The 24,980-nt window shown below is 47.3% G+C and overlaps 1 protein-coding gene and 1 long non-coding RNA gene across 2 annotated transcripts; one reads left to right on the forward strand and one right to left on the reverse strand.

Moving 5' to 3' along the window:
- The first annotated feature begins 800 nt into the window (after positions 1–800).
- Positions 801–24,979, forward strand: Mrnip (MRN complex interacting protein). Its single transcript, NM_001109030.2, has 7 exons — positions 801–873; positions 2,991–3,050; positions 9,576–9,664; positions 19,040–19,115; positions 21,809–21,966; positions 22,512–22,596; positions 24,375–24,979. The coding sequence occupies exons 1-7, from the start codon at positions 808–810 to the stop codon at positions 24,870–24,872; spliced, it is 1,032 nt and encodes a 343-aa protein (NP_001102500.2). The 5' UTR covers positions 801–807; the 3' UTR covers positions 24,873–24,979.
- On the reverse strand, positions 4,029–6,687 carry LOC120095090 (uncharacterized). Its single transcript, XR_015631566.1, has 2 exons — positions 6,366–6,687; positions 4,029–5,288 (listed from the first exon to the last, which is right to left on the reverse strand). It is a non-coding gene; the product is annotated as an uncharacterized LOC120095090 (long non-coding RNA).
- Position 24,980: the final 1 nt, after the last annotated feature.

A 24,980-nucleotide genomic window follows, 5' to 3' on the forward strand; every position in this document is an offset into this window, starting at 1 on the left:
CTAGGGGAAATAGCTCTACATCCTTTCACAAACTCACATCCTGTCAACAACATTCCATCCTGCATCATCGCCTAAAATTACTCTTAGTCTCCTTTCTGAAGTTAGATTATATTCAACAATTACACCTGTTTTACACATATTATAGGCACATATATTGATGTATGCAGGAGAACATGAAGGGTTCTGTCTTTTGTGAAGTTGGGTCACCTCACTTAATCTTACACTTTCCGGATCCATCCATTTTTCTACAATGTTGATTGTCTAATATCTATCCCAGACTGGCCTCAGACTCTGGAGGGGAAGAGGACCTTTAACTTGTCATTTTCCTGCCGCCGCCTTGTAAGGGCTGAGATTACAGTCAAACGACAGCTTTAATTCAAAACCAAACCAAACCAAGATAGTTTCTAATGTCTGGCATGCATAGATGTCCTGGCTGCCTGGTGGACTGCTTTAGAAAAGCACCGTCCCTGCTCAGAGTCAGAGAGCCAAAGCGATGGACGAGAGGGCTCAAACATATAGGAACACCAACCAGTTAGCGGTTTTGTTTTGTTTTTTGTTTTTTATGCTTGGTAGGGGGTAGGGGGCGGGGTTGGGAGGCGGGAAGGGCGAGCAGTGACCACCGAGACGGTGGGCTAGAACGACTCAAAAGCTTGCAAGGGCGGTGCTGACGCGGCCAGAGAAAAGCTGAGAGACGCACCAGGGCATGCGAAGCAGTGTTGTGCCTAGAGGGGCCGGAACCATCGTAGGGTGGGCGGGGCCTGGGCGGGAACGTGGAGCGCGAGCTCTCGGCGGGAGACTGAGGCCTGAATGGCGCCGGCTCAGCAGTCTCGGGTTCTACGGTGCTGCAGCTGCCACATCTTTCAGGCACATCAGGTGTGGTGGGCGTCAGCCTCACCCTCTTGCTTCGCAGGATGGTGGGCAAGATATGGCGGGCCGTGTCTCGTATGGCCATGGGAAATGACACTGACGAGGCTGAAGGCTGTGCTTCATTGCAGTCACTTCACAACATGCCTCTGGCCATTTTGTTTGTGTTTGTTGTTGCTGCTGAGGGTTCTGCTCAGGGCTGCGGGCGCGCTCTTCCACCGAGCTACCACCCAGCCCGGTGTGTACGTATTTTTGCATGGTCGTTGTAGAATCCACAGTAGTCGTTTCTTCTGAGGCGGCTTCCAGTCCATTCTAGCAGAATGGTCAGGAACCCAGGTTAAGGAGTGGCGTCCCCTGTGCAGAACCTAGCCCATCATCACACTCAGTGTCTCTTCTCAGTTTTTTTACAGTGAACGGAGAGCTTTTAAAACCCTACGGTTGGGTGTTTGCCTAATATTCACACAGCCTAAAAATAGGCTAGGCATGTCAATGAATGACTAAAGGGAGGAGGGCTTAGCGAGTTTGAGGCCAACCTGGGAGACTAGAGACCCTGTCTCAAAACAAAACTGAATAAGGTATAAGCAGTTTGGACTCCTTTTTGACATTTCCCTGGGTGGACCCGGATGCCACTTGGTGCCTCCACCTGCGGCTTTATCGGCTTGGTAATAGTTACCCATCCCTACCCCCAGTCCCACTCCCGTGCTCATTAGAGCCAGCACAACCCATAACTGGTTAGACGGGATAAGGGTTGGTGTTTGTTTGAGAGGCTTTGTTTCATATCTCAAGCTGGTTCCAGGCTCTAGCTCCTCCTGCCTCAACCTCTAGGCATCTTCTGAGTCGTATCCCCAACCCAAATCATAGTCTTGGTGGTAGTGGTTCTGTTGTTTTACGGGGTGGAATTTGGCTTGGTTTTGAGGGTGTTTCCAAGAAATAATTTCATTATTTACCTTAGATTGATCTCTAATTCCTAATGCCTGTCCATCTTCCTAAGTACTTAAGAGCGTATATCTTTAATGCCAGAAGCTTTATGAATCAACCCAGATATCTTTGTATAGTTAAGCATCATATTTCATGACATTTCTTCAAGCAACGTTTGTATCTATATAAGAAATTATTTTCGTTTTATGTGTATGAACATATGCTTGCATGTATGTCTGCACCCCATGCAACCTTGTACCCACAGAAGTCAGAAGAGGGTCTTAGATCTTCTGGACTTAGAGTTACAGTTGTGAGTTGCCACACTGGTGCTAGGAACAGAACTTAGGTTCTTTAGAAGAGCAGTCAGTTTCTTTCTTTCTTTCTTTCTTTTTTTTAACTTTTATTTTATTTTATGTATATGGGTACACTGTAGTTGTCTTCAGACACACCAGAAGAGGAAATCAGATCCCATTACAGATGGTTGTGACCACCATGTGGTTGCTAGGAATTGAACTCAGGACTTCTGGAACCGCAGTCAGTGCTCTTAACCACTGAGCCATCTACCTGATATACCAGCTAGCACTGAGACATATCCCCAGGTCTGGAGAGCCCTCTCCTTCTCCTCCCCTTCAACCTCCCCATGTCTCTGTGTGTGTGTGTGTGTGTGTGTGTGTGTGTGTGTGTGTGTGTGTGTGTGTGTGTGTGTCTTGTCTGTTATATGCATGCTTGTATGCAGATGAGTACATGGAGGCCAGAAGGGAACATTAGTTCTGCTTTGTCATTCCACCTTATTTCTCTGGAACAGGGTCTGTCACTGAACCTGGAGCCAGACTGGCAGCCAGCAATCCCCACTGATCCGGTTTCTACCTCCAACAGTCCTGTGAACACAGACTCACATGGCTACTGAGATCTGACCCCAGGCCCTCACTTGGCTCAGCAAATAAGCTTTTACCCACTGAAATATCTCTCTCTCTCCTTCCTGCCTGCCTTCCTTCCTTTTTTGGACCCTGGAATGGCAAAAACTCCAACTGGATTTTGTCCCATACAAATGACCAGTCTTCCCAGCACCCAACTATTAAATAATACATTCCTTCCTCACCTAAAATGCTACCTTCGGGGCTGGAGGTATAGCGAAGTTATACCTCAGATTCAGATCCGCCTGTCATACGAAGTTGTTTGAACTATAATTTCTAAAATTTCATTTGTAGGTGAAGAAGAGTCTCAAGTGGACATGCAAGGCTTGTGGAGAGAAGCAGTCTTTCGTGCGGGTAAGTACTGAGGAGAAGTAATGGGCCCAGCCTCTCTCTTCAGCCAGGACCCTTCTCTCTCACAGTCCACCCTAGAGAACTGCTGCACCCTGAGTTCCTCCCCCTCCTGGATCTTCAGTGGGTGGAGCAGTGCCTGCACGGGTTCATCAAGTGTTTCTCTAGTACCTTCTGCATGTCGGGCACAGGGAGACAACAGGAAGTAGGAACATTGTAAGTGCTGGGCTTACAGATGTGCTTCTGTGGGAGGAGAAATCATTCACATGTGCACACATACACACGTTGAAAACTAGACGTGCATCTTGAAAACACGGGCAAGTAACAGGGAGAGTGGAGTGCCCAGAGAGCTTTGTAGGTGCAGTGATTAGGAATGCTTGCTGCTCTTGCAGAGGTCCAGGGTTTGCTTCTCAGCATCCACCCACACGGGGCAGTTCACAACCATCTGTAGTCACAGAATGCCAAACCTAACTAAGGGTGGGCAGCTGTGTGTTGGTGGAGGCAGAGGCGAGGTGTATGGGAGGGAGCGGCCTCAGAAGTAGAGGCCATGGGAGCACTTTGCTTTCATGTAGCCAGCAGCACATTTCTTCAGCTCTCTACATACTGACCGACCTAAGGGGTTGATAGCACACATTGCCCAAATCCTGTCCTTTCTGGGGTCCTTCACTTGCTCCCCTCTAGTACTGCATTTCTCACCTCCCATCGTCCCCCTCTCCTGCAGCCACAGGGACTTCCTTTCTGCCCTTGAAACAAATCCTCTCCTCCTAGGAACCTGTGCTCAGTGTTGGGGCCCAACTCAGTTCCCTGGTGGAAGTTGAGCATCCACATGGGTGTTGTCCAGCCCACTCTAAGAGCACCAGAGGAACAGAAGCCTTCCTTGTTTTAGGTACTGATGGGCCTTCAACGCCCAGAGCACTGCCCTGTTCACAGTGAGAGCTCAGCATCAGCTTCTATTAGACGAGTAGACAGATAACCAGTCCCACGTTGATGAGAGGAGATTGTCATTTTTATTGCGATTTACAACTCTGCAGTCAAAGTTTTCATTTACTTTTTCTTTAGTGCTGGGGATGAACCCAGGGCCTCATGAATGCTAGGCTAGCACTCTGCCACCAAGCTGTATGTAGAGGAATTTTAATTCAGCAACATCGAAAGACCTTTTTTAAGTCTCTGTGATCTGGCCAGAATGCAGACATTAATCCCAAACAATGAAGGTAAAGTCGATTTGTAGAAGGAAGCACCCATGTTTGAAAGTGAAATTAATTCAGAGGCAAAGTGGTGAATCAGAGAAAGATTCGACAGAACAGGATCTGCCCAACTCTTACAAGAAGAGAGGGGAAAGAGAGACAACACAAGAGGGAACAGCACAGGGATAGAGGGAGAAGGCAGTCTTACTAAAGTTGTACAGAGACAGGTTGCAGAGAGAGAACAAGCTAGACACAGGTGAAGACAGAAGACTAGTACAGATTGCCAAAGTTATTATGAGGCCAAGTAGAGTAAATTCAGTCAGAAGCTGAGAGAATCCAGTTTGAATCATTCAGCTTGGAGAGGCGTTTGAGCCTGAGCAGCTGAGTTGAATCAGCCAGAGCTCAAGAACAAGAACAAGAAAGGGTGAGTTTTTTCAGCAGGAAGTCTCAGAGGCTGAAAGCATTCTAGGCCTTGATTAGACTGTATGGAGGCTAGCAGCTTCCAGGACTAGGCCTAGGTTATCAGACAGAGGCAGTACGCCTCGGAGACATATACTGCAGAAGGATAAAAGTTACGTTTACAGCTATTCCCTTGCACCTGCAGGGAACTGCCTCTTTGCTCACTTGGCCAACTACGTACTATTTCCTTAGGACGGAGTCCTAAGTGTGCATCACTGTTTTAAAGGGCTTCTTTGCAGGAAGATTCACTTTCCGGGAAGTGACAGGCAGAAGCACTTTGGGAGCTGAGGATATAACAGTGTTCATCTAGCATGCACGGGGCCCTGAGCACAGTCGTCAAACAGTTGAAAAACTGGATGTGCTGGTGCACACCTGTCGTCCCAGCACTTAGAAGGCAAGAGTTTAGGATGGAGGGGCAGCCAAGATGGCGCTGCAGTTGCGAGCACTTGCTTTTCTTACAGAGAACCCAGGTTTGGTTCCCAGTGCCCACATGGTGAATCACAGTCATAACTGCAGTCCCAGGGGATCCGATGCCTTCTGACCTCTGACAGCACCAGGCACATATGTGGTACATAGACACACATCCAGGCAAAACATTCACCTGTGAAACACGACGAATAAATTTAATTTTAGGGGGGAAAGTTCAGGGTCATTCCCCACTACATAGAAAGTTCCAGGTTATCCTGGGCTACATGAGACCTTGTTTCAAGACAAAAAAGGGAGAGGGGGAAGAGAGAGATGGGAGAAAAAGGGAAAAATTTGTTGTTGTTGTCGTCATCGTTGTTCATTTAGAATGACTTCAGCAGAGTTAAAATGATTGGATTTCTGTGAGTTTGAAGCCAGCCTGGTCTACTGAGTGAGTTCCAAACAGACAGGAAACCCCGTCTTGAAAAACAAACAAAAAGAACGTGCCAGCACGGTGATGCCTGTCAGGAAAAACAGAACTTTGCCTAGTCCTTGAACAGTGGCTCTGTAATTGAGAATCCAGCCAGACACAATGACACATGTCTGCCATCCTGCATTCAGGACACTAAAGCACATTAGTAAGTTCAAGACCTACTGTTTATGCTAACTGCCTGCCCCCACCCCACCCCCCAAAATCCTGCTATCACCCTGTCCCAGCTCTCAGGGCTTCTGTTGGCCTTTCCTGTTTCAACACACAGAACCACATCCTGAGCCAGTTCCATCGTGCTGGGAGAAGCAATGTGGTTAACACATACCCATTTCTGTGCCAGTCAGCTGAGACTCAAGTCCCAGATAGGAGCTGCCTAGCTGGGGGGGGGGGGGGGGGGGGTGTGTCTGAGTGCCGAGTAAGGATTGCTACCACATGCCTAAGTTCCTCAGGGAGGCAGGCTTCCCCTGTGGTGAAGTGGAGTGGTGCTTGCCTATGGTTGTCAGGCAACTTAACCCCAGGAAGTTGTTTCTGTCCTCTCCACTGAGAAGTGTAAGGGGAGCTACTGACATTCTATTATTCTGTAAGGTTTATCCAACTGCCTCTAGCCAAAGGAGCAAGAACATTGAGGAGCTCCCAGGAGGCTTCTAGGGCCAGGCTCAGAGGTAGCTGACATTGCAATAGACAGCTAGTGTCAAACCCTCACTTAGCCCAGACCAGAGACTGAAGTCTAGTTTTGTGTCTCCACAGAGGAAGATGTGCCTCAGTGTGCAGCAGAGAGCTTACCTCCACTGTTAAAGCAGATGCAGGTTATCAGTCTTCTTTAATCTTGCCGTCGTCCCCTGTGCCCAACTCCTGTCTACCCTCACTTGAACACACAGCAGACAGGACCACACTCTACTAGGCCTTGACTGCTGTGGCCAGTCAGTGACCTCCATGTTGCCAAACAGGTGAGTTCACGGTCCTCACATGACAACTGATTGCCAATAAGATTAGATCCAGAGGGTGGCCTCATCCAACCTCACTGGCTGAGTCAACCTCTTCCTATACTGTTAGCAGTAGCTTCCTAACTCACCCACCTATTTCTGTCATCAGGTCACTTCCCAACACTGTAACCGAAGGGATCCTCCTTAAAAAGGACACAGTGGCATCCAACTGCATTCTGGTGCTCAGGAGGTGGGGAAAAGAGGGTCCCCCTCGGCCAGGAGAAGGTCAAAGCCAGCCTAGAATACACGAGTCTGTTTCAGAATAGAGAAAGTTACAAAGGAAAGCTGCTGGGCTGTAGCACTGCCCTGTCAGAGCCTGCCAGGTGGCCTACGGTTCTTAGTTGTGAGACGTGCAGACTGAAAATATGGAGTCTCTTGTTCAATCGGCAGGAGAAGAAACCACTACAGGTTTTTCTTTCCTGAGGGAATGGAGTCCTAGAAAATGAAGCCAGGGTCTTGCACATACTGCCCATGTTTCACCCTGAACTAGCACTCAGCCTTAAGCCTTGTCTTTAAGTTTAATGTCTTTTCTTCTTAAGGCAACAATTCATATCACTTGTCGCAAGGTATTTGGTCACACTGTGAATCCCAAGATTGTATTATTTACTGGAAAAAAAAAAACCAAAAACTGTTTCTAAAGGTGGTCTGGGTCAGTCCTTAACACAGACCTATAAAGCTGGAATACAGCAAGGCCCTGGGTTCGGTCCCCAGCTCCGAAAAAAAGAACCAAAAAAAAAAAAAAAGCTGGAATACAGACACACCCTTAGTATACACCTTTAATCGCAAACAATGAAGATAGAGTTAGTTTGTAGAAGGTGGCACCCATGTTTGAAAGTGGCAGACAGGTGTTGGGGATTTAGCTCAGCGGTAGAGCACTTGCCTAGCAAGCACAAGGCCCTGGGTTCGGTCCCCAGCTCCAAAAAAAAGAAAAGAAAAAAAAAAAAAAAAAAAAAAAAGAAAGTGGCAGACAAAGGGACAGATCAGAGGAAGATTTGACAGAATGAGATCTGCCCAACTCTCACAAGAACAGAGAAAAAAGGGAGCTACTTGAGAGCAGTGTAGAGGCAGTTTTACCAGGAGAATTGTACAGAGACAGGTTGAAGAGAGAACAAGCTAGACACAGGTGAAGGCAGAAGTTTAAGGTCAGATCAGTTCAGGAGAAACTGAGAGAAGCCAGATTGAACCAGTCAGGCTGGAGAGGAGTTTGAGCCAGATCAGCTGACCAGCCAGCCACATGTCAGTAAGAACAGGAAAGGGTGAGCGTATTCAGCAGAAGGTATCAGAGGCTGAGAACATTCTAGGCCTAGATTAGATTGTATGGAGGCTAGAAACTTCCAGGACTAGACCTAGATTCGCAGGCAGAGGCAGAGAGCTTCAGAAACAACAATTACATCAGGCAGAGAAAAATTACTTTCACAATGAATAGCATGAATTTTGCTGTTTGCCTTTCTGTTTTGCAGTGCCAATTTCAAACAAATGAGAACACAGTACATACACATCATCAAAATGCACAATTCATCATTCACAACCCATCTGTGCTGAGTAGTGGACAGGCGAAATAGATAAAACTCAGCTGTTTGGGTTTTTTAGTTTGGTTTTGTTTGAGACTACATAGCTGCTATGTAGTCCAGGCTACCCTCAGACCTGCAGCAGTCCTCCCGTCTCTCTCGGATTCTGAGTGGTGGAGTTAAAATCATGTGCCACCATGTTCTGTTTGCATTCAGCCATTCTTACCTTACCTCCTTGGTTCCTGGTCCAGACAGAACACCTGGCTTCCTGGACTGCAGTGCCACGCACCTTGCAGTGTGCACATCACACACAAAGTACACGTGGCCACTCTGCTCTGTCATACACCAGGAGTCCACAGGAGTTCTCAGCCCAGCATGCACTGGGAACTGTCTGCAGATATGGTGGCAGGGAACAGTAAACGCTTAGAGAACATCTCCTCTGCTCTCTTGTCCTGTTGGACTTCATCTGTCAACCAAGAGTTCAGCACTCAAGTCCCAGCCAGCCCTCGGTAACCATGGAGACCCCTCTATGGAATGTCACATAACCTCTGCATATCCTGCAGCGTGTTTTCTTGAGCTGTGATGACTGGGATTATTATATTATCCAGTTGGTGCTCATGCTATCCTCCTGCCTCAGCTTCCCAAGTAATTGAGACTTACAGATACATTCTACTGCCTTTTGTATACTGGTTTGTTTGTTTGGACACACGGTCTCTACATATCCTTGGCTGTCCTGGATCTCACAGAGATCCACCTGCCTCTGCCTCTGCCTCCCAGATGCTGGCTTTAAAGGCTTGTGCTGCCACTCCCAGATCCTCTAGCATAGTTTAAATCACCTCTTGGTGCCTTGTAATAGCTCACTGTACATGTTGTGTACAGTACTGTGCTGCTTTGGGGAATAGTGACAAACAAACAAATGATGTTCATCACTGACACAGACCTTCTTACTAGTGTCTTTCCATCTGCAGTTGCTTGGATTCCCAATGCAGGCTGAGTTTGGCTTTAGTAAATTCTGCATGATAGTGGGATGGTCAGAAATGCCAGTGCCATTTGCTTATGAATCTTTCCAGGACACAGAGTTCTCTTTGTAGCCTTGGCTGTTCTGGAACTCCCTTTGTAGACCAGGCTGCCCTGGAACTCAGGGAGCCACTTGTCACTACCTCCAGAGTTCTGGGATTAAAGGTGTTCAACAACACCACTTGGCTAGACCTGCGTATTCTTTTTTTTTTTTTTTTTTAACGTATTTATTATATATAAGTATGCTGTAGCTGTCTTCAGACACCAGAAGAGGGCATCAGATCTCATTACAGATAGTTGTGAGCCACCATGTGGTTGCTGGGATTTGAACTCAGGACCTCTGGAAGAGCAGTCAGTGCTCTTAACTGCTGAGCCATCTCTCCAGCCCAAGACCTGCATATTCTTAACACCACTTCAAGCTTTGCGAGTGTTGTCCTAAGTGTTTCTCACCATTCTGCTAACACTTTAATTTTTTTTTTCCTCAGGCTTATGGCGAAGGCTCTGGTGCTGACTGTAGACGCCATGTCCAAAAGCTAAATCTGCTTCAAGGACAAGCGTCAGAGCTGTCACTCAGGTATAGTGTTCTGAAAGGAATGGAGAATTTTTACCTTGTTGCATGTTGATTAGGGGATGGGAGTTTGCGATGGATAAATTCCTTACAAGTCCACGTGCAACACAGAACGGATTAAACACCCTGAGCCGTACTCTCAGTGAAAATAACTAATTTTTTTACTGAATTGAAGTTTTAAATGCATTATTTACTACTATTGTGTCTGTGTGTATGTGCAAATCAGAGGACAACTTTGTAAAGTTGATTCTACCATTGTGTCGGTTCTAAAGATCACTCAGGTCACCTGGCTTGTGTGGCGAGTGCCTTTACCTGCTGAGTCATGTCACCAGCCTGTGGCTGTAATAGTTTACATGCAAACCTGGCCAGCAAGAAAATAAGGTCCCTTAAGAGGTCAAGAATGAAGTGAAAGTCAAAATCCACACAGACACCTAGGCTGCAGAGCGCCTGGGACTGTACTCAAGATCACAGGTTGATGTCTGAGGGGCACAGGAAACTGCAGGCAGAACTGCGTTGATTCAGTAAGGGACTGCCCTACTTATATTTAGAGATGGAGTGTCAATTTGTGGTCCTCTGTGTGTGTGGGTTCAGTGCCTCTTCTTGCCTTATTGAGACTGGCCTCAGACTCTAGCTCCTCTTTCCTCTGCCTGTGGGCACTGAAGTGACAGGTGTGCCACTCTGCCTGGCTCTGAGTGGCTTGTAAGCAGCTGAGTGTCCAGAGGCTTATGCCCCATTATACAGTGAGCCACAGAAAGCCCCACTGTGCAGCAGGATGCTTGCCCCATACTGACCTTGAACTGAAGAAATTCCTCTGACACTGACACACGGGGAAGCCTTCCGATGGGCTTCAGCCTTTGCTCTCACCCTGAGAGCCATGCTTAGAGTTTGTTTCCACTTAGCCCAGGAGGTGGAGGTCAGGGCAGCTTTTCTCTGCAGCAGCCTAGCTCCAACCTGCCCTTAAGAACCCCAGCAGACAAAGGTCAAGGAGTGAATGTGCAGACTTTAAAGCCTGTGGAGTGCCCGCCAGGATGGAGCTTGAGCAGCAGGCAAGGCCCTGGACCCACAAAACTTAAAGTGTGTGGTATGTGTTTGCTGTGCTCAACCACAAACAAGGCAGGGAGGGCAGGGCTGGCAATTTGAGACTTAGAGACAGCCAAAAGGACCTGGGTGTAGTAGGAGCACCTTTAATCCCAACACTCAGAAGGCAGAGTTTAAGGCCAGCCTGGTCTACAAAGCTAGGCAGCCAAGGCTACCCAAAGAAACCCTATCTCAAGGGGGCGGGGGAAGCCAAGTGGAAGCTGGGTATGATCTGGATGCCTATAATCCCAGCACTGAGGAGATGGAGCCTGGAGGATCATAAATTTAAGGTTACCCTTGACTGCATAGTGAGTTCAGAGCTAGCCTGAACTACATGAGACCCTGTCTCAAAATAAAGCACCCATATGGACAGGCGCACGGGGAGGCCTGGGAGGCTCTCAAGTGGCTGGAGTTTCTGTTCCCCTGGTGCTAGAGTGTGCCACCCTCCTGGCACAGCATGAGTTCTCATTGCCTGCCTCCCTGGTCCTGGGAGCTCTCTGAACCCCGCCTGCCTTCTGGGTTTTTATGTAGATGGACATGATTGCTGATATACCGTCAGGAAAGCCCAGAGCAGCCTGTCAGCTCTGACATTCTTGGCCTTTGTGTAGCACTCCTTCTTCCAGTGAGTACTCTTCATTCTTCTAGAACGAAGAGGTCCTGGGACCTATGAGATAAGGGTAGAACAAAGAATTTATTGATACTCTATAACCAGAAAGACAAGCCAGGGTTGAGTCTCTGTGACCCACCTTGGGAAAGGTACATTCTGGTTTAAATGGTCTGTATGGGACTGACAGTGGCCCTGGAAACAGGATATGCTTCTCTACCCTCCTGACTGCAGCCCTGAGTTGGCCCAGAGATCGCTCTACTCAGGCAAAAATAGGATTCCTTTTTGGTTTTGCTCTTTTGAGACAGGGTCTCTCTTTATAGCCCGGGCTGTCCTTGAATTCACTATGTAGACCAGAATGGCCTTGAACTCATAGAGAGCCACCTTCCTCTGCCACCCAAATGTCAGGATTAAAGGCGTGTGTCACCGTGTGTCACCATGTGCACTGAAGGTAGAGCCTTGCCTCAGAAGGCTCTCAGGACAACTCAGTATGAAGTTTTGAACTTATTTTTTAAAGTTTTAGCCAGGTGGTAGCTCACACCTTTAATCCCAGCCCTTGGGAGGCAGAGGCAGTTGAGTTTGAGGCTACCTGATCTACATCATGAGTTCTGGGACAGCCTTTCTCAGCATCCTTCGTCTAGCTGGCCCACCCTCACCCCCATCCCACCCCCACCCCCACCCCCAGCCCCTGCAAGAAACCCTAGCTGTGCTAGGCTACAGGGACTGTTTGTTTGAACAGAGCCTCTGTGTATAGCCCTGGCTAGCCTGGAACTCAGAAAGATAGGCCTCTGCATCTATGGTGTTCAGTAAGAGGTTAGACCAGCATGCCAGACTTAAGGCGTGTGTTTACTGTAGACAAAGTTCATACTCTTGTTTGTCCAAGTCACAGAAAGTTACAGGTTTACAGCCTGAACTTTACAGGAAATGAGTAAACTCAAAGGTACACTTTGCTCTTGAGATTTTGTTTGTCTGTATTGCTTTGTTTTGTTGTTCTTTTGGTTTGGTTTGGGGTTTGTTTGTTTATTTGGGTTTTTTTTTTTTGTTGTTGTTGTTGTTGTTTTGGGACAGACTATCACTGTATAGCCTAGGTAGCTTGAAATTCACCAAGTAGACCAGGCTAGTCTCGAGCTCACAAAGTTCACCTGCATATTGAGATTAAAGGTGGGCCGCCACACCTTGCAACATTCTAGTTTGACATTTCTATAAAATCAAATGTTTTATCAGGCAGTATCCAGTGAATTTTGCTAGTTAGCTGTTGAGAGAATTCAGACGACTTGGATGAGGGCTTCTTCCTCTTTTCTTGTTCCTTAATGCTCTCTTTCGTTCTTGATGTGGGACTGTATTTGGAAGTTTGGTGGTGTTGGAGGTAAAAGAATTTACCAAAATAGACAAGGAGAGAACTCACTGCAATGCACTGAAGTAGAGCGTTGGTTTTGGGGTGGGATCGTGGGACTGAAAGGGAGCTGACATTCGTTATAGCAATTGAGAGGACAGTTGTGTGAGAGTTTTCTAAGTAGGTGGACAGGCACAGTATCTTGTTATTTTACCAAGCAGTAAATTTTACTGTGGAAGAGGTCAGGCTCCAGGTATTCCTGTAAACTCTATGGGCCACTAAGGATCAGCCTTCAGATGATCGTTACTGTATTCATAAAAGTGGGAATTTTACTTTTACTTTTGGTCTTTCGTGTCTACATTTCCTTCCTGACAGATGAACAAGGTCATACAGAACAGGCTCCTGGATCTTCAGAGAGGTGTGGGCCAGAGATGCCTCTTAGCTTTGCTGACTCATGCCAGGGTCCCAAGATCTTAGGATGTGGACACTTGAGAGGCATTGCAGAGAGGAGTGTCCATCACAAGGTTAGAGTATGACATCATTGGAGACCTAGAGGCTCTCTGTGGCAGGAGACAGGCATCGATGGCGTGACTAATCGTTAATGTCTCTGTGACAATACCATCTGGAACTTGATGACCTGAAAAATTCCAGAAGGTTGAAGTAAGGTTCAAACCATAAAGCAGAGTACAAACTAAAACGGTGATGGAACAGGAGGGCGGTGGTGACACAGGCCTCTAGTCCCAGCACTCGGGAGGCAGAGGCAGGCTGTCTCAGAGTTCCAGGACAGCCAGAGCTACACAGAGAAACTCTGTCTCAAAAAACAATAAACAAACAAATAAGAGAGACAAGACAAGGGTTGAGGATTTAGCTCAGTGGTAGAGCGCTTGCCTAGCAAGCACAAGGTCCTGGGTTCAGTCCCCAGCTCCTAAAAAAATAAATTAAAAAAAAAAAAAGAAGAAGAAGAAGAAGAGAGACAAGACAGTAGAGCCAAATGCAGGCAGCAGAGTTCCCAGGAGGATTCCCGAAGAGTTACCCAAGGGGTTATTGGATTTTGCAAAAAACAAATATGGATAGGTGTTGAGAGCGTCGAAGAACACAACAAGGAGTCCTGTGAGAGGGCAGGCAGGATGGCTCAGAATATAAGGTGTTTGCTGTGTGAGCGCTCACACCTGAAGCCACAGGGAGGTCAAAGGAGAGAGGCTGATTCCATCTGAGCCTCCCCCGTCATGCACACATCTTAAAAAAAAAACAAAAAAATTTTTTTAAAGAAATCTTAGTAGAGGGGTAAGAAAGACCAACCACAGCCCTGTCTATTCAAACCATGAAAGCCAACAGTGAAGAAGGAAGAAACATGGACTGAAGGGGAAGCCCACGCAGTAGAGAGCAGGAAGGCAAGAGGCTGCTGTTCAACAGGAGGCAGAAAATCGGGGTTGAATCTTACTTTCCTGTCAGCCCCTACAATGGAGAGAATGGAGACGATAGGAGATGCAGGCAAATACCATCAGTAAATGCGTCCTGGGCCCAGGGGTGCCCCAGAGCTCCTTCGTGCCTGAGACTCACAGGAGAGGCTAAGTGGAGACTGAGATGAGCAGCACAGGCTCAGCTGTGTGGAGGCCTTGTTGGTTGATTGGCTTTGATTTTGGTTGTTTTACAATAACAGAAGAAGCACAGAGGTGGGCTTTTTTTTTTTTTTTTAAGATTTATCTTATTCATATGAGTACACTGTAGCTGTCTTCAGACACACCAGAAGAGGGCATCAGATCTCATTACAGATGGTCGTGAGCCATCATGTGGTTGCTGAGAATTGAACTCAAGACCTCAGGAAGAGCAGTCAGTGCTCTTTACCACTGAGCCATCTCTCCAGCCCCTCTAAGGGTCGACTTCCACAGTCTTTCTAAGTGTAGCTAAGTTTTTGTTCTTATTGTTATTCTTCATTCTGAAAAACTGTTATTTTACTTTAGGACAAAATCTTCTTTTACTAAGCGAAAAATCCTTCTTTAATCCCCAAATTACTTTCATGCTTACATTCTGTATACTGTACACCATTTTCTCTTATTTACTGGTTTTTTGTTCACTTTCTTCCTTATGTACTAAAATACTTCATGTTGAAGATCTAGTTAGGAGGCAAAGCAGCATGACATATAAACTTACCAGTATCCTAAAAGAACTAGACTGTGTACGGCATAATGTAATAATTGAAGGTTATCTGTTTGCGCGTTGTTCTTGACTAGGGTAGTTCTTAAGCAGATTTCATTGCCATTTTGAATGTAAAAGAAATTATAAACATTTTTTTCTTGGTCAAACAAAAGTCCAAGAATTACAGAGTGTTACATTCCAGCAAAAGCCAGCCAAGATGACAAAAGTTCCACATTGAATGACCTTCAGTTAATGAAATTATCTTAGGAGAAAAGTCAGAAGGAGGCAGAGCACACAGAGCCAAAGAACAGATTTTTAAACATTAACCCTGTGTTACCATTTGTAGTCACAAAGGCATCATCAGTTCTGAAGAACTGGGAGATAGTAAATGGTGGCTTTTGCTGAGTCTGGTGACAGCAGGCTGGACCAAGAGCACTTGTATCTTTACAGAATTTTCTTCTTTCACAGAAGCTAGTTAATGGTGATGAAGGGCCTATGAAGCTGTGGCCCTGAGAACCAGGTCTTTCTCGGGATTTAAGATGCTGCTGTGTGGTCCTCTAGACTTAACTGTAGTCTGTTTTCTCCTTTAGTGGTCCCATTGTTCTGCCAGAATGGTCGTGTTTTTCTTTTGAAAAAAACAAAAAAACAAAAAAAACAGGAGTTGGGGATTTAGCTCAGTGGTAGAGCGCTTGCCTAGTAAGCGCAAGGCCCTGGGTTCGGTTCTCAGCTCCGAAAAAAAAGAAAAAAAAAAAACCAAGAAAACACTGTTATACATTTATTTGTGTGGTCACCAAAGAGTGATGACCAGGGCCCACCTATGAAACTGAAGTGTGGTTGCCTTTAGCTTATGCCCACAGTACACATGCAGGGGTCAGAGGTGACAGCACGAGCTGTTTCTCTCCTTCCATGCTGTAGAGCCTGGGGGATCCGACTCAGGTTGTCAGGCTTGGCAGCAGGTGCCTCGGCCCTCTGAGCCAGCTCACCAGCCTTGTACCCTTTTTAGCAGGAATTAATAAGACAAGCGTACTAGAGAGAGAGAGAGAGAGAGAGAGAGAGAGAGAGAGAGAGAGAGAGAGAGAGAGAGAGAGAGAGAGAACGAACGCGAGCGAGCTTGGTCTTGACAGTCCCCTAAGGGGAAAAGACAGGGTATTTTTGAGAGTCTGACTAAGTGTGACTATTTGAAGCACAGAAAATGCTTCTGCTTTATCTGCTTACATCCCAAGCATAAACCAACCAAAGTCTTCATATTTTGCAAAAACACTTGAGCATCAGGCGGTTTTCAAGGCCCCACCGCTAGTCCCAGAAATGTGGGGTACAGAGATTACACAGGGCGCTAGGCACTAGCAGAGAAGGAGAGCCTCCCTAAAGACAGGGGTCCCACAGCAGTGGCGGTGGCCACAGAGTGTTAGATAGAACGGGAGTGCAAGACAACATGGACCCTATGAAGGGGCAGCCACACTTCACCCCTAGAATCCTGAGCTAATCCCGTAGCTGTGGACCCCACAGAGCACCCTACACACTTATGAAAGTAAAGCTTGGGTTCACTTTGTAGCCACCCTTTCGTCTGGAGTCAGAGAATATTCGGGCTCAGCTGACCTCACAGGGTCTCACAGCCTAAAACTTGGCCACAGATCAGTCATGAAATGATGAGATGTGGAGAAACAAAAGCCTGGTCATCTATGTGACTGTCACGTCGTCAGGAGGGGAGCAGGGAGCCTGCACTGCCTCACATTCTGCTTCCTCCCACTCCGGAGAACAATGGTAGCAAATAGCAGAGAGAGGAAGACAGGGAGGAGAAAGTGTGAGGATGAGAATAGGCCCCTGCCCATATGGAGCACAACATGGTGGCCCTCCTTTTCCAGTACTAGTTAGGAGTTCGTTTCCAGGAGTTTTTATGAGACACGTCATTAGAGGTCAGGCTTGCAATGACTGGGGCCTGACTGATGAAGTTTCTATATTTAATCTTGCTTTGGGAATATAAACAAATGAACAAGGGTTAAAAAAAATAAAAAAACAGGTTGGGGATTTAGCTCAGTGGTAGAGCGCTTGCCTAGCAAGGGCAAGGCCCTGGGTTCGGTCCTCAGCTCCGAAAAAAAGAAAAAAAGAAAAAAGAAAAGAAAAGAAAAAAAAAACAAAAAAAACCCCAAATAAATCGACCCCAGTGCTGCAAGAGATTAAATGCAGCTGAGGAGAATTAGTGGGATGGGGGCCATAACCCAGTGGTCTTGTGTATCAGGAGAAAGGCCCTAAGTTCAGTCCTGAGTACTGTGTGCCTGCGTGCGTGTGTGCATGTGTAGTATACGAAATGATAAGAGAGAGCATTTTACAAAATCAAAGAGCTAACATTCTTAGGAAACACAGTAAACCCTAAACATGGATCCATTGTTCTGTCTACAAACAGGGAAATTCTGTCTGTGGGAAATCCTTCAAGACTACCAAACCCAACTAGTTCACCACTATCACAGAGACGCAGTCAGCATACAAAGTGAAATCGTGTTTCTGTGTGGCTTCTGTGGACACTTGGGTAAATGATCTTTTAAACCAAGTACCAGGACCGGTGAGATGGTGCAGGGGGTAAAGGCACCTGACAACCCATGTCTCGATCCCTGGGAGTTGTCTTTTGACCTTCCCCATTTCTTTCATGCCAGCATGTATACACACGCACGCACGCACACACACACAAAGAGATAACTGTAAAAATACTTTAAATAAGAAACAGAATTATCGATTTGATTTGGCTCTGGGATGTAGTTTCATGGTTGTACACTTATCTATGGTGCAGGAGGCCTTCTTCATTCCCAACACTGAAAAAAAAAGTCTCTTTTCTTTCTAAAACTGATCCTGAAACTTACATAGGAATGCAAAGGACAGCACATCACCAAAGTAAATTTCATAGAAGGAAGCTGAAAGTCTTCTCCAGTCTGGCTTCAAGATGTGCTATACTACTTACTGTGCTCGGGACAGGGTAGGTAGTCTCGGCGAAAGCCATACCTCAAACTACTTCTGGTGCCAGACATGCTGGGGACATGGTCAGAGAGTAGGTTCACTCCTCACCAATTCTAAACGAAAAGCTGGGAGACCAGAAAGTTAATAAAGGAAACCCAGTTTATTGCAACTTCGACCTGGCCAAACTAGGAAGAGAGAAAACAAACCTAATTTCTCCGTCTCTTTTGATATAACAGAGAAGATAAAGCAAAGGCAAGAACAGGACACAGGTGGTTTTAGTCGCAGAACTAGGAGAGCAGCCCTTCCTGTACTGAAACCCCAGGCTGCCTCATGCTCCACGTGGAAAGTCTCTGCAGTTACATCAGTAGGCAAATGGCAACTTTTAAAACCACAGTAGACATTGACTAGGAATTCTTTAACGGATTAGCTGTGTTCCCAATAAAAATACTCCCAAGCAGATTAAAGCATCCCCTTGGGCGAGGCTTCCTTCCAAGTAAAAAGAACAAATAACAAGGGGACTTGATTGAAACAGATGTCTTACAACATCCGAAAAATAAGATGGCTTACAAACACCCAGCAGACAGCAGCTGAGGAAGGAGGAGGATCTGGAGATTTTGCTGGCACCAAGGACCCTTGCTGACGGTGTCACCAGTGAGGGTGTAGGAGCAGACCCCGGTCTCCCGGTACATGCTCTTAACCAGGACACATGGAGACAAACCATCTCCACAGCCACCTTCTCCCTGAGTTTAAATAGTACACAGCAGTCGTCAATGTAATGTCCATTGCAACAGCACAGGGCCCCAGCACTGGGGAGGCAGAGTCAAAAGGATCTCTGAGTTTGAGGCCAGCCTGGTCTACGTAATGAGTTCCAGGATAGCCAAAGCTACATAGTGAGACCTGGTACCACCACAGAGCAACAGAACTCAGCTAGGTTTATTAAGTATAAATATTATATCCCGATTAGTTAATTTTAAAAGTTTTAAAAGTAAAGACTTAAGTTTTATTTAGATTTATTTCGTGTGTTTGAGTGTTCTTGCTTGTATGCATGTACACTAGGTGTGTCTGTGAACATTGGGGATTGAACCCAGGACTCTGCAAAACCAACAGTGCTCTTCCCCACCTGAAGTGCTGAGAAATGAGTACCTCCCATGAGGACAGCAGGGATATGGCTGTGACGCCCCACGACAGCCCCAGCCTTGCCAGTTCTTGTACCCACTTGCTTCACCCTCCCTGTTCTACATCTTCCTGTGGCTTCACAGGGTCATATTTGACATCTTTCCTTAAGGTCTGTGGAGGAAGCTGTAAATGCCAGTGAAGAGGAAAATGCAGGCCCTCAGCAGGCTAAGGATGGAAGTCAGCAGGTAAACTAAAGCTACTGCCCCACCCTGTCCCCTGGGCTGCTATGTGTGCGAAGGTTCCACTCAACTATTGCCAAAGGACAGCATTACAAGGCAGTTAAAGATCTCAGTCAGCTCTGTTTGCCTGTTAAGAGTCAGGCAGGACCTTCAGTCCACAAAACAGAATGAGCATTCCAGTGAGATGAATAGACGCTTGATGACTACACAGGGGTGAGAGGAAGAAACTGAACAGAAAGTAAACTGACACCTCAGGTGACTTCCTGTGTGAGCTGACAGGGGGCAGAACCAGGGAAGTGACTGATGGGCTCAGTTCAGCCTCCTTTTGAGACTAAGCATCATCTTAGTCACTGAATTCCTGTCCGTAGGCACCGGCCTGTTTAGGACACTGGGCCACGCCTCTCCTGCTCTCCTGGAATTCAGTTCCAAGTTAGCACACATGACTCAGTTTTTCACTTGAGTCTGGCATGTGGGATATTGAGCAGAAGTTTAGCCCAGAACTAAGTCTTAACAGTATGCCTTACTCACTTGTTTGCCTTGTACTCCCGAGCCTGGGGAATCTACCCAACAACAAAGTCACTGCTTCAGCAAATGCTTACTGATGCATCCACATGGCAGGCACCGGTGTGATACTGCAGGAAACACAATGGGGAGAGAGCCTGCCCCTTTGCAGAGGTGCATATATCATGACCTGGACGTTCCTCGTCTGCTTGCAGAGCTCCCCGGACCTCAGTGCTTTCCCCTTGCAGCATCCACCCTCTTCCCTCCCTTGCTGCAGACTGGGCACTCCTCAAGGGCAGGAATGGCGTGCAGTGTTCTCTGCCCCTAGAGCCTGAAAGAAAGCTTACAAAATAGGTGTTCAGCCAGTCAGCCACTGTTGGGTGGGTAGTGACTGGCTTCTTTTTTTGTTTTGTTTTGTGAGACAGAGTTTCTCTGTGTAAAGACCTGGCTTTCCTGGAACTCACTTTGTAGATAAGACTGGCCTCAAATTCACAGAGATCTGCCTGCCTCTGCCTTCTGAATGCTGGAATTACAGTGTGCACCACCACACCTAGCTAGTGACTGATTTACCTGACACAGTATTAAACCAGGATGCTGCACTGTGACTACCTGTGTGGTGCATGGAAACTCCTGCGACCCATCTGCAGCTGTGACCCTACTCTGCTCATGACTTACACTGGCCACCTTCTCTCTGCACTTTGCTTTCATATTTTAAACAAAGGAAGTGCTTGTAAGCACACAAACAGCCCTTCTGACTGTGTGTGTGTGTGTGTGTGTGTGTGTGTGTGTGTGTGTGTGTGTGTGTGTGTGTGTGTGTGTGTGTGTGCGCGCGCGCGCGTCCATGTATACATTTCCTTTTCAGTCCCTTTTCTCAGTCCCGAATTTCTTTCTTTCTCTCTTTCTCTCCCTCCCCCTCTCCCTCCCCCTCTCCCTCTCCCTCTCCCTCTCCCTCTCCCTCTCCCTCTCCCTTTTTCTTTTGAGGCAGGGTTTCTCTATGTAGCCCTGGCTGTCCTGGAACTCCCTCTGTAGACCAGGCTGGCCTCATACTCAAATAGATGTGCCTGAGTGCTGGGACTAAAGGTGTGCACCACCACACCTGGCCCTGTTTGGCCCTTTTACAAAGATTATTTCATGCCATTCTTACTATAAGTAATACCTGGGGCTAGGGATTGGGATGCAGCCTAGGGTAGGCCACTTGCCTGACGCGTGTGTAGTCCCAGGTTTGAGCACCAGTGCTTCCTCCTCTCTGGAACTGTATGGTCTTCAGGAATTTTCATGTTTGAGGATTGTAGAGTGTCAGCAGGCAGTGGTGGCACATGACTTTAGTCCCAGCATTCAGGAGACAGAGGCCACCAGATCTCTGAGTTGTGGCGCACGCCTTTAGTTCCAGCACTCAGGCAGGTCTATTTGAGTATGAGGCCAGCCTGGTCTACAGAGGGAGTTCCATGACAGCCAGGGAGACACAGAGAAACCCTAAAAGAAAACAAAAACAAACAAAAATCTAGAGTGTCTTGGAGCACCAATTTGTTGTCTTAAGTGTTGGCTTTTTGCAAACCCCTCATCACTGTGCCTCTGCTCATCATGGTTGAACATGTGTTGGAGAGTGTTGACCTTGGGAAGGTGTGTGACAAGTTATGCCCTGCTAGGCCTGTGTACACCAGCCTGCTAGAGCACTGGTTTTCAACCTGTAGGTTGAGACACATTTGGGGATAAACAACCATTTCATAGGGGTCACATATCACATGTACTGCATATCAGATACCTATATTACAGTTCATAAGAGTACCAAAATTACAGTTATGAAGTAGTAATGAAAATAATTTTATGGTTGGGGTCACCAGGGCATGAGGAGCTGTACTAAAGGGTCACACGCAGCATTAGGAAGGCTGAGAACCATTGTTCTAGAGTCTCACTCAGGGCAGTTGTGTCCACATTTTGCCCTACTAAAAGTCCTTCCTAGTAATGAGAGAGACACGGGTTCTAGGAACTTTGGCCTACGTGTTATAGGGTGGGCTTAGGCTGCTTTAAGACTCTGAGACTTGGGGTTGGGGATTTAGCTCAGTGGTAGAGCGCTTACCTAGGAAGCGCAAGGCCCTGGGTTCGGTCCCCAGCTCCGAAAAAAAGAACCAAAAACAAAACAAAACAAACAAAAAACAAAAAAAAAAACTCTGAGACTTGCCTTCTCTTCTGACACTTAGGCATTGTCTGAGCCCCTCGAGTCCCGTTGGCTGAAGTATCTGGACCAGGACTGTGAGGGCCAGGAGCTGGACAGAGGAAGACCAGCTCTTAAGACACAGCTCTCAGCCAGTGCTAAGTGGCCAAATCTGCCCTGCAGTCCAGCCCGACCCAGGAAGAGGTACCAAACTGGTCTCATCCAGCTATCCCCATGCTCACACTGACTCCTGAAGGGGGCTAGTGAGCAGCTCGTAGGGGTCACTAATGGGACTCTCATGTTGTAGTCCAGTGGGTGGGCAATGTCAGCAGGCATCACTGCTAATCCTCAGTGTGTGCCACCTGGCGGAGGGGAGGAGAAGGCTAGCTCGGCCACCGGCCTGGATGCCTACAGCTCCATTCCTGAGGACACTGAAGTAGGAGCACCGTGAGTTCGAGGATGGCCATGGAAGTGTGGCTAAAGTAATCAGTGGGCCTGGAAGTTTCTCCAGATTTCCTTGTGTCTTAGTAAGTTTCCAGAGTAGCTCTGTTAAGCTCAGGATGCTGCATGACTTTCAAAGGGCAAAAGAAATTGAGATTACAATTCAAGTAAGAATAGCCCGACCCCACTGCTCTGGAGGTCGTGTGGGGACCTGTAGGGGATGAAAAGGCCATGTCAGCCCAGATGACCACCTCGTTGCTGTCTGTGAGATCACTGTGTAAGAGCTTAGTGAGTTATTTCTTCTCCAGGAAATGGGATCAGAGCACAGGGCAGCCTGCACACAGCCCGCGTGTCCAGGGTGTGGACAGTGGTGAGGACAACTTTCAACACCAGGTCAGTGACCGTGGAGCCAACATAGGAGTGCATGCACGTCCGCATCCACGTGAACACACATGTGCAGTGTTAGGGCTTTCAGCCAGGGCCTTGTGTGTGATAAGTATGAACATTACTGTTACGCTACGCTCCACTCCCAGCCCCATGGAATTTGTTTGGTTTTCGTTCTTAGAGAAGACATGGCCTTGCCACATTGCCTAGGCTGGCCTCAAACTTTTAGGCCCAGGTTATAATACCTTCTCTGTGCCTCATGAGCACTAAGACTGCACACACGAAACTTAGATATGTTCGATTTCTTCACAGTTGATGAAGAGATGTGTATACTAGAAAGTCCAACTCTAACATGAGATTTGTGTCTTTTCTGCTTAGAGTTACGTCCTAGGGCTAAGCATGGTGGCACATACCTTTAATCTCTGCACTTAGGGGACTTAGATGTACATTCAAAGCCAGTCTAGTTTACCTAGCAAGTTCCAAGGTACATAGTAGACAGTTTCCTCCCCATCCCTCCAAAAAGGCCAACTCCTGAGCCAGTTGGAATACACCCATAACCCCAGTTTTCAGGAGGCTGAGGCAGGAAGAGCTGAATTCAAGGGCATTCAGACGTACAGCAAGATATCATCATGGTCATCACCCCATGCAGTTATCTCACAGCCAAGAGGGCATCTTGAGGCCTTGGTTAACTGAGGTTGGCAAGAGACAACTGTTTGATCCTGCAGAGTGGAAGAACTTTGTCAGCCTGGTCACATTAGGAGATAGCCCTGGGCTCTCATCCAGGGAAATGCACTGCTCACATGATAGTGTGCTGATGCGCAGACCTAGCAGGCCCACTGTACACTCAACACAGCTGAGGGTAGCTTTTGCTTTGCAGGGCTATGAAAGCCCTAGGAATGAGAGCTCTTGCTCTCTTTTACTTCCTCTGCCTCTAAGAAGTGAAGGCCTACCCAGCTCAGCTCAGCCTCAGATTGCACGCTGAGCAGGGCACAGCACCAGAGACAAGAGTTCAATTGTTGATGTTTCATGAACTACCTAGTGATTCCGGTAGGTATAGTCCCATTGTATAGATTCAAAATCATGGTAGTAAGTTACAGAGACTTTGCCATGGACCACATCCTAGACAAAACACTATAACTGAGTCAGTGTCCAATCTTACCAGTCTGCTGTTTTAGAGGAACTAAGACTTTTGAGGCGTCTGAGTTAACAGCAAGTTCAGTGGCAGAGCCAACGTCAGCGGCCAGTCAGTCTTCAGCATTATCTGGGCATGCATTATGCAAAGATCCAGTGTTACTGTCAAACCCCTTTGTAAGCAGTGATACTGTTTCCTTTGCATCTTTGGTTTCTGAGCTGGGAAAAGCCAGGCCTAGCACCTTGTCACATCCCAGAGACCTCAGTGTGGCCACCTGGGCTCCTGACCACAGTCCAGTGTTGAAGAGATGTTCTGGCCCAGCTGGGAATGTACAAGTGGTATTGACTTCGGCTTTCTAGGTGGTAGGTGTCTAGGCCCCTTCCTGCTCACATCTCCTCATGGGGTCTGCTGATCTGACCCAAAGCTTCCAGTAGATTGTTCACTCAGTGACAGATGTCTTCTTTATAGAGAGATGTGGTCATAGGATTTATCGGGTTGGGGTAAGGCTGGGGCATTTATGAACTTGATTTGCTAAACCTCACAATGGCAGCATGTTCTTGGTCTGCAGAGATTAGCCAGAAGCTATGCAGAGCAGGAGGGTGAGAGCTGCGCGTCCTGCCAGGCTGAATGGGGCTCTTTCTCTGGTTACTTCCAGGACTCCACTGGCCTGTCTGGGACAGAGCAGCAAGGCATTAGCCCTGCCCTCAGTACCACAAACCACATCAGGGAGCTCGGTTTTCCTAGGTGGAAACTACCAAGTCCTGTCACGCAAGTTAATGCCCCATCTTCTAAATGGGCACGGTTTCTCCTATCGCCTGAGAACAGTCCACAAGTGGATGGGAAACCAACAAGTCCTTTGCAGGAGGGCACCAGGCGATCTGGCCTAGCACAAATTGAGCAAGGGACTCTTGAGACCAAGACTCCAGGAGAAGGCCACTTCATCAGAGACCCTGCCACCATCCGGCCGCCTCTAACCATTCACACTACCACTCCACAGCCAGACAAGCCTGACAGGAAGACCCCAGAGCAGCCATGGGCCACGGGGACTCCTCAAGCAGATGGTGGGCTTTTGGCTCAAGGGACACAGAAGGCTCCATCCATGCAACTGCACAACCTCTTTACAACCGGAGAGGACTTTGAGGATGACCTGTAGCCTTCACTCTGATCATATGTTACATGATCCCTCAATGCCAGTCCTCCATGTCACAGATGGGGGTGCTTTGGAACAAATAACCCAACAATAAACACACCTGTCAAACAG

The sequence above is a fragment of the Rattus norvegicus genome, chromosome 10 (genome assembly GCF_021556685.1).
Source record: "Rattus norvegicus strain SHRSP/BbbUtx chromosome 10, alternate assembly SHRSP_T2T, whole genome shotgun sequence".
Lineage (NCBI taxonomy): Eukaryota > Metazoa > Chordata > Mammalia > Rodentia > Muridae > Rattus > Rattus norvegicus.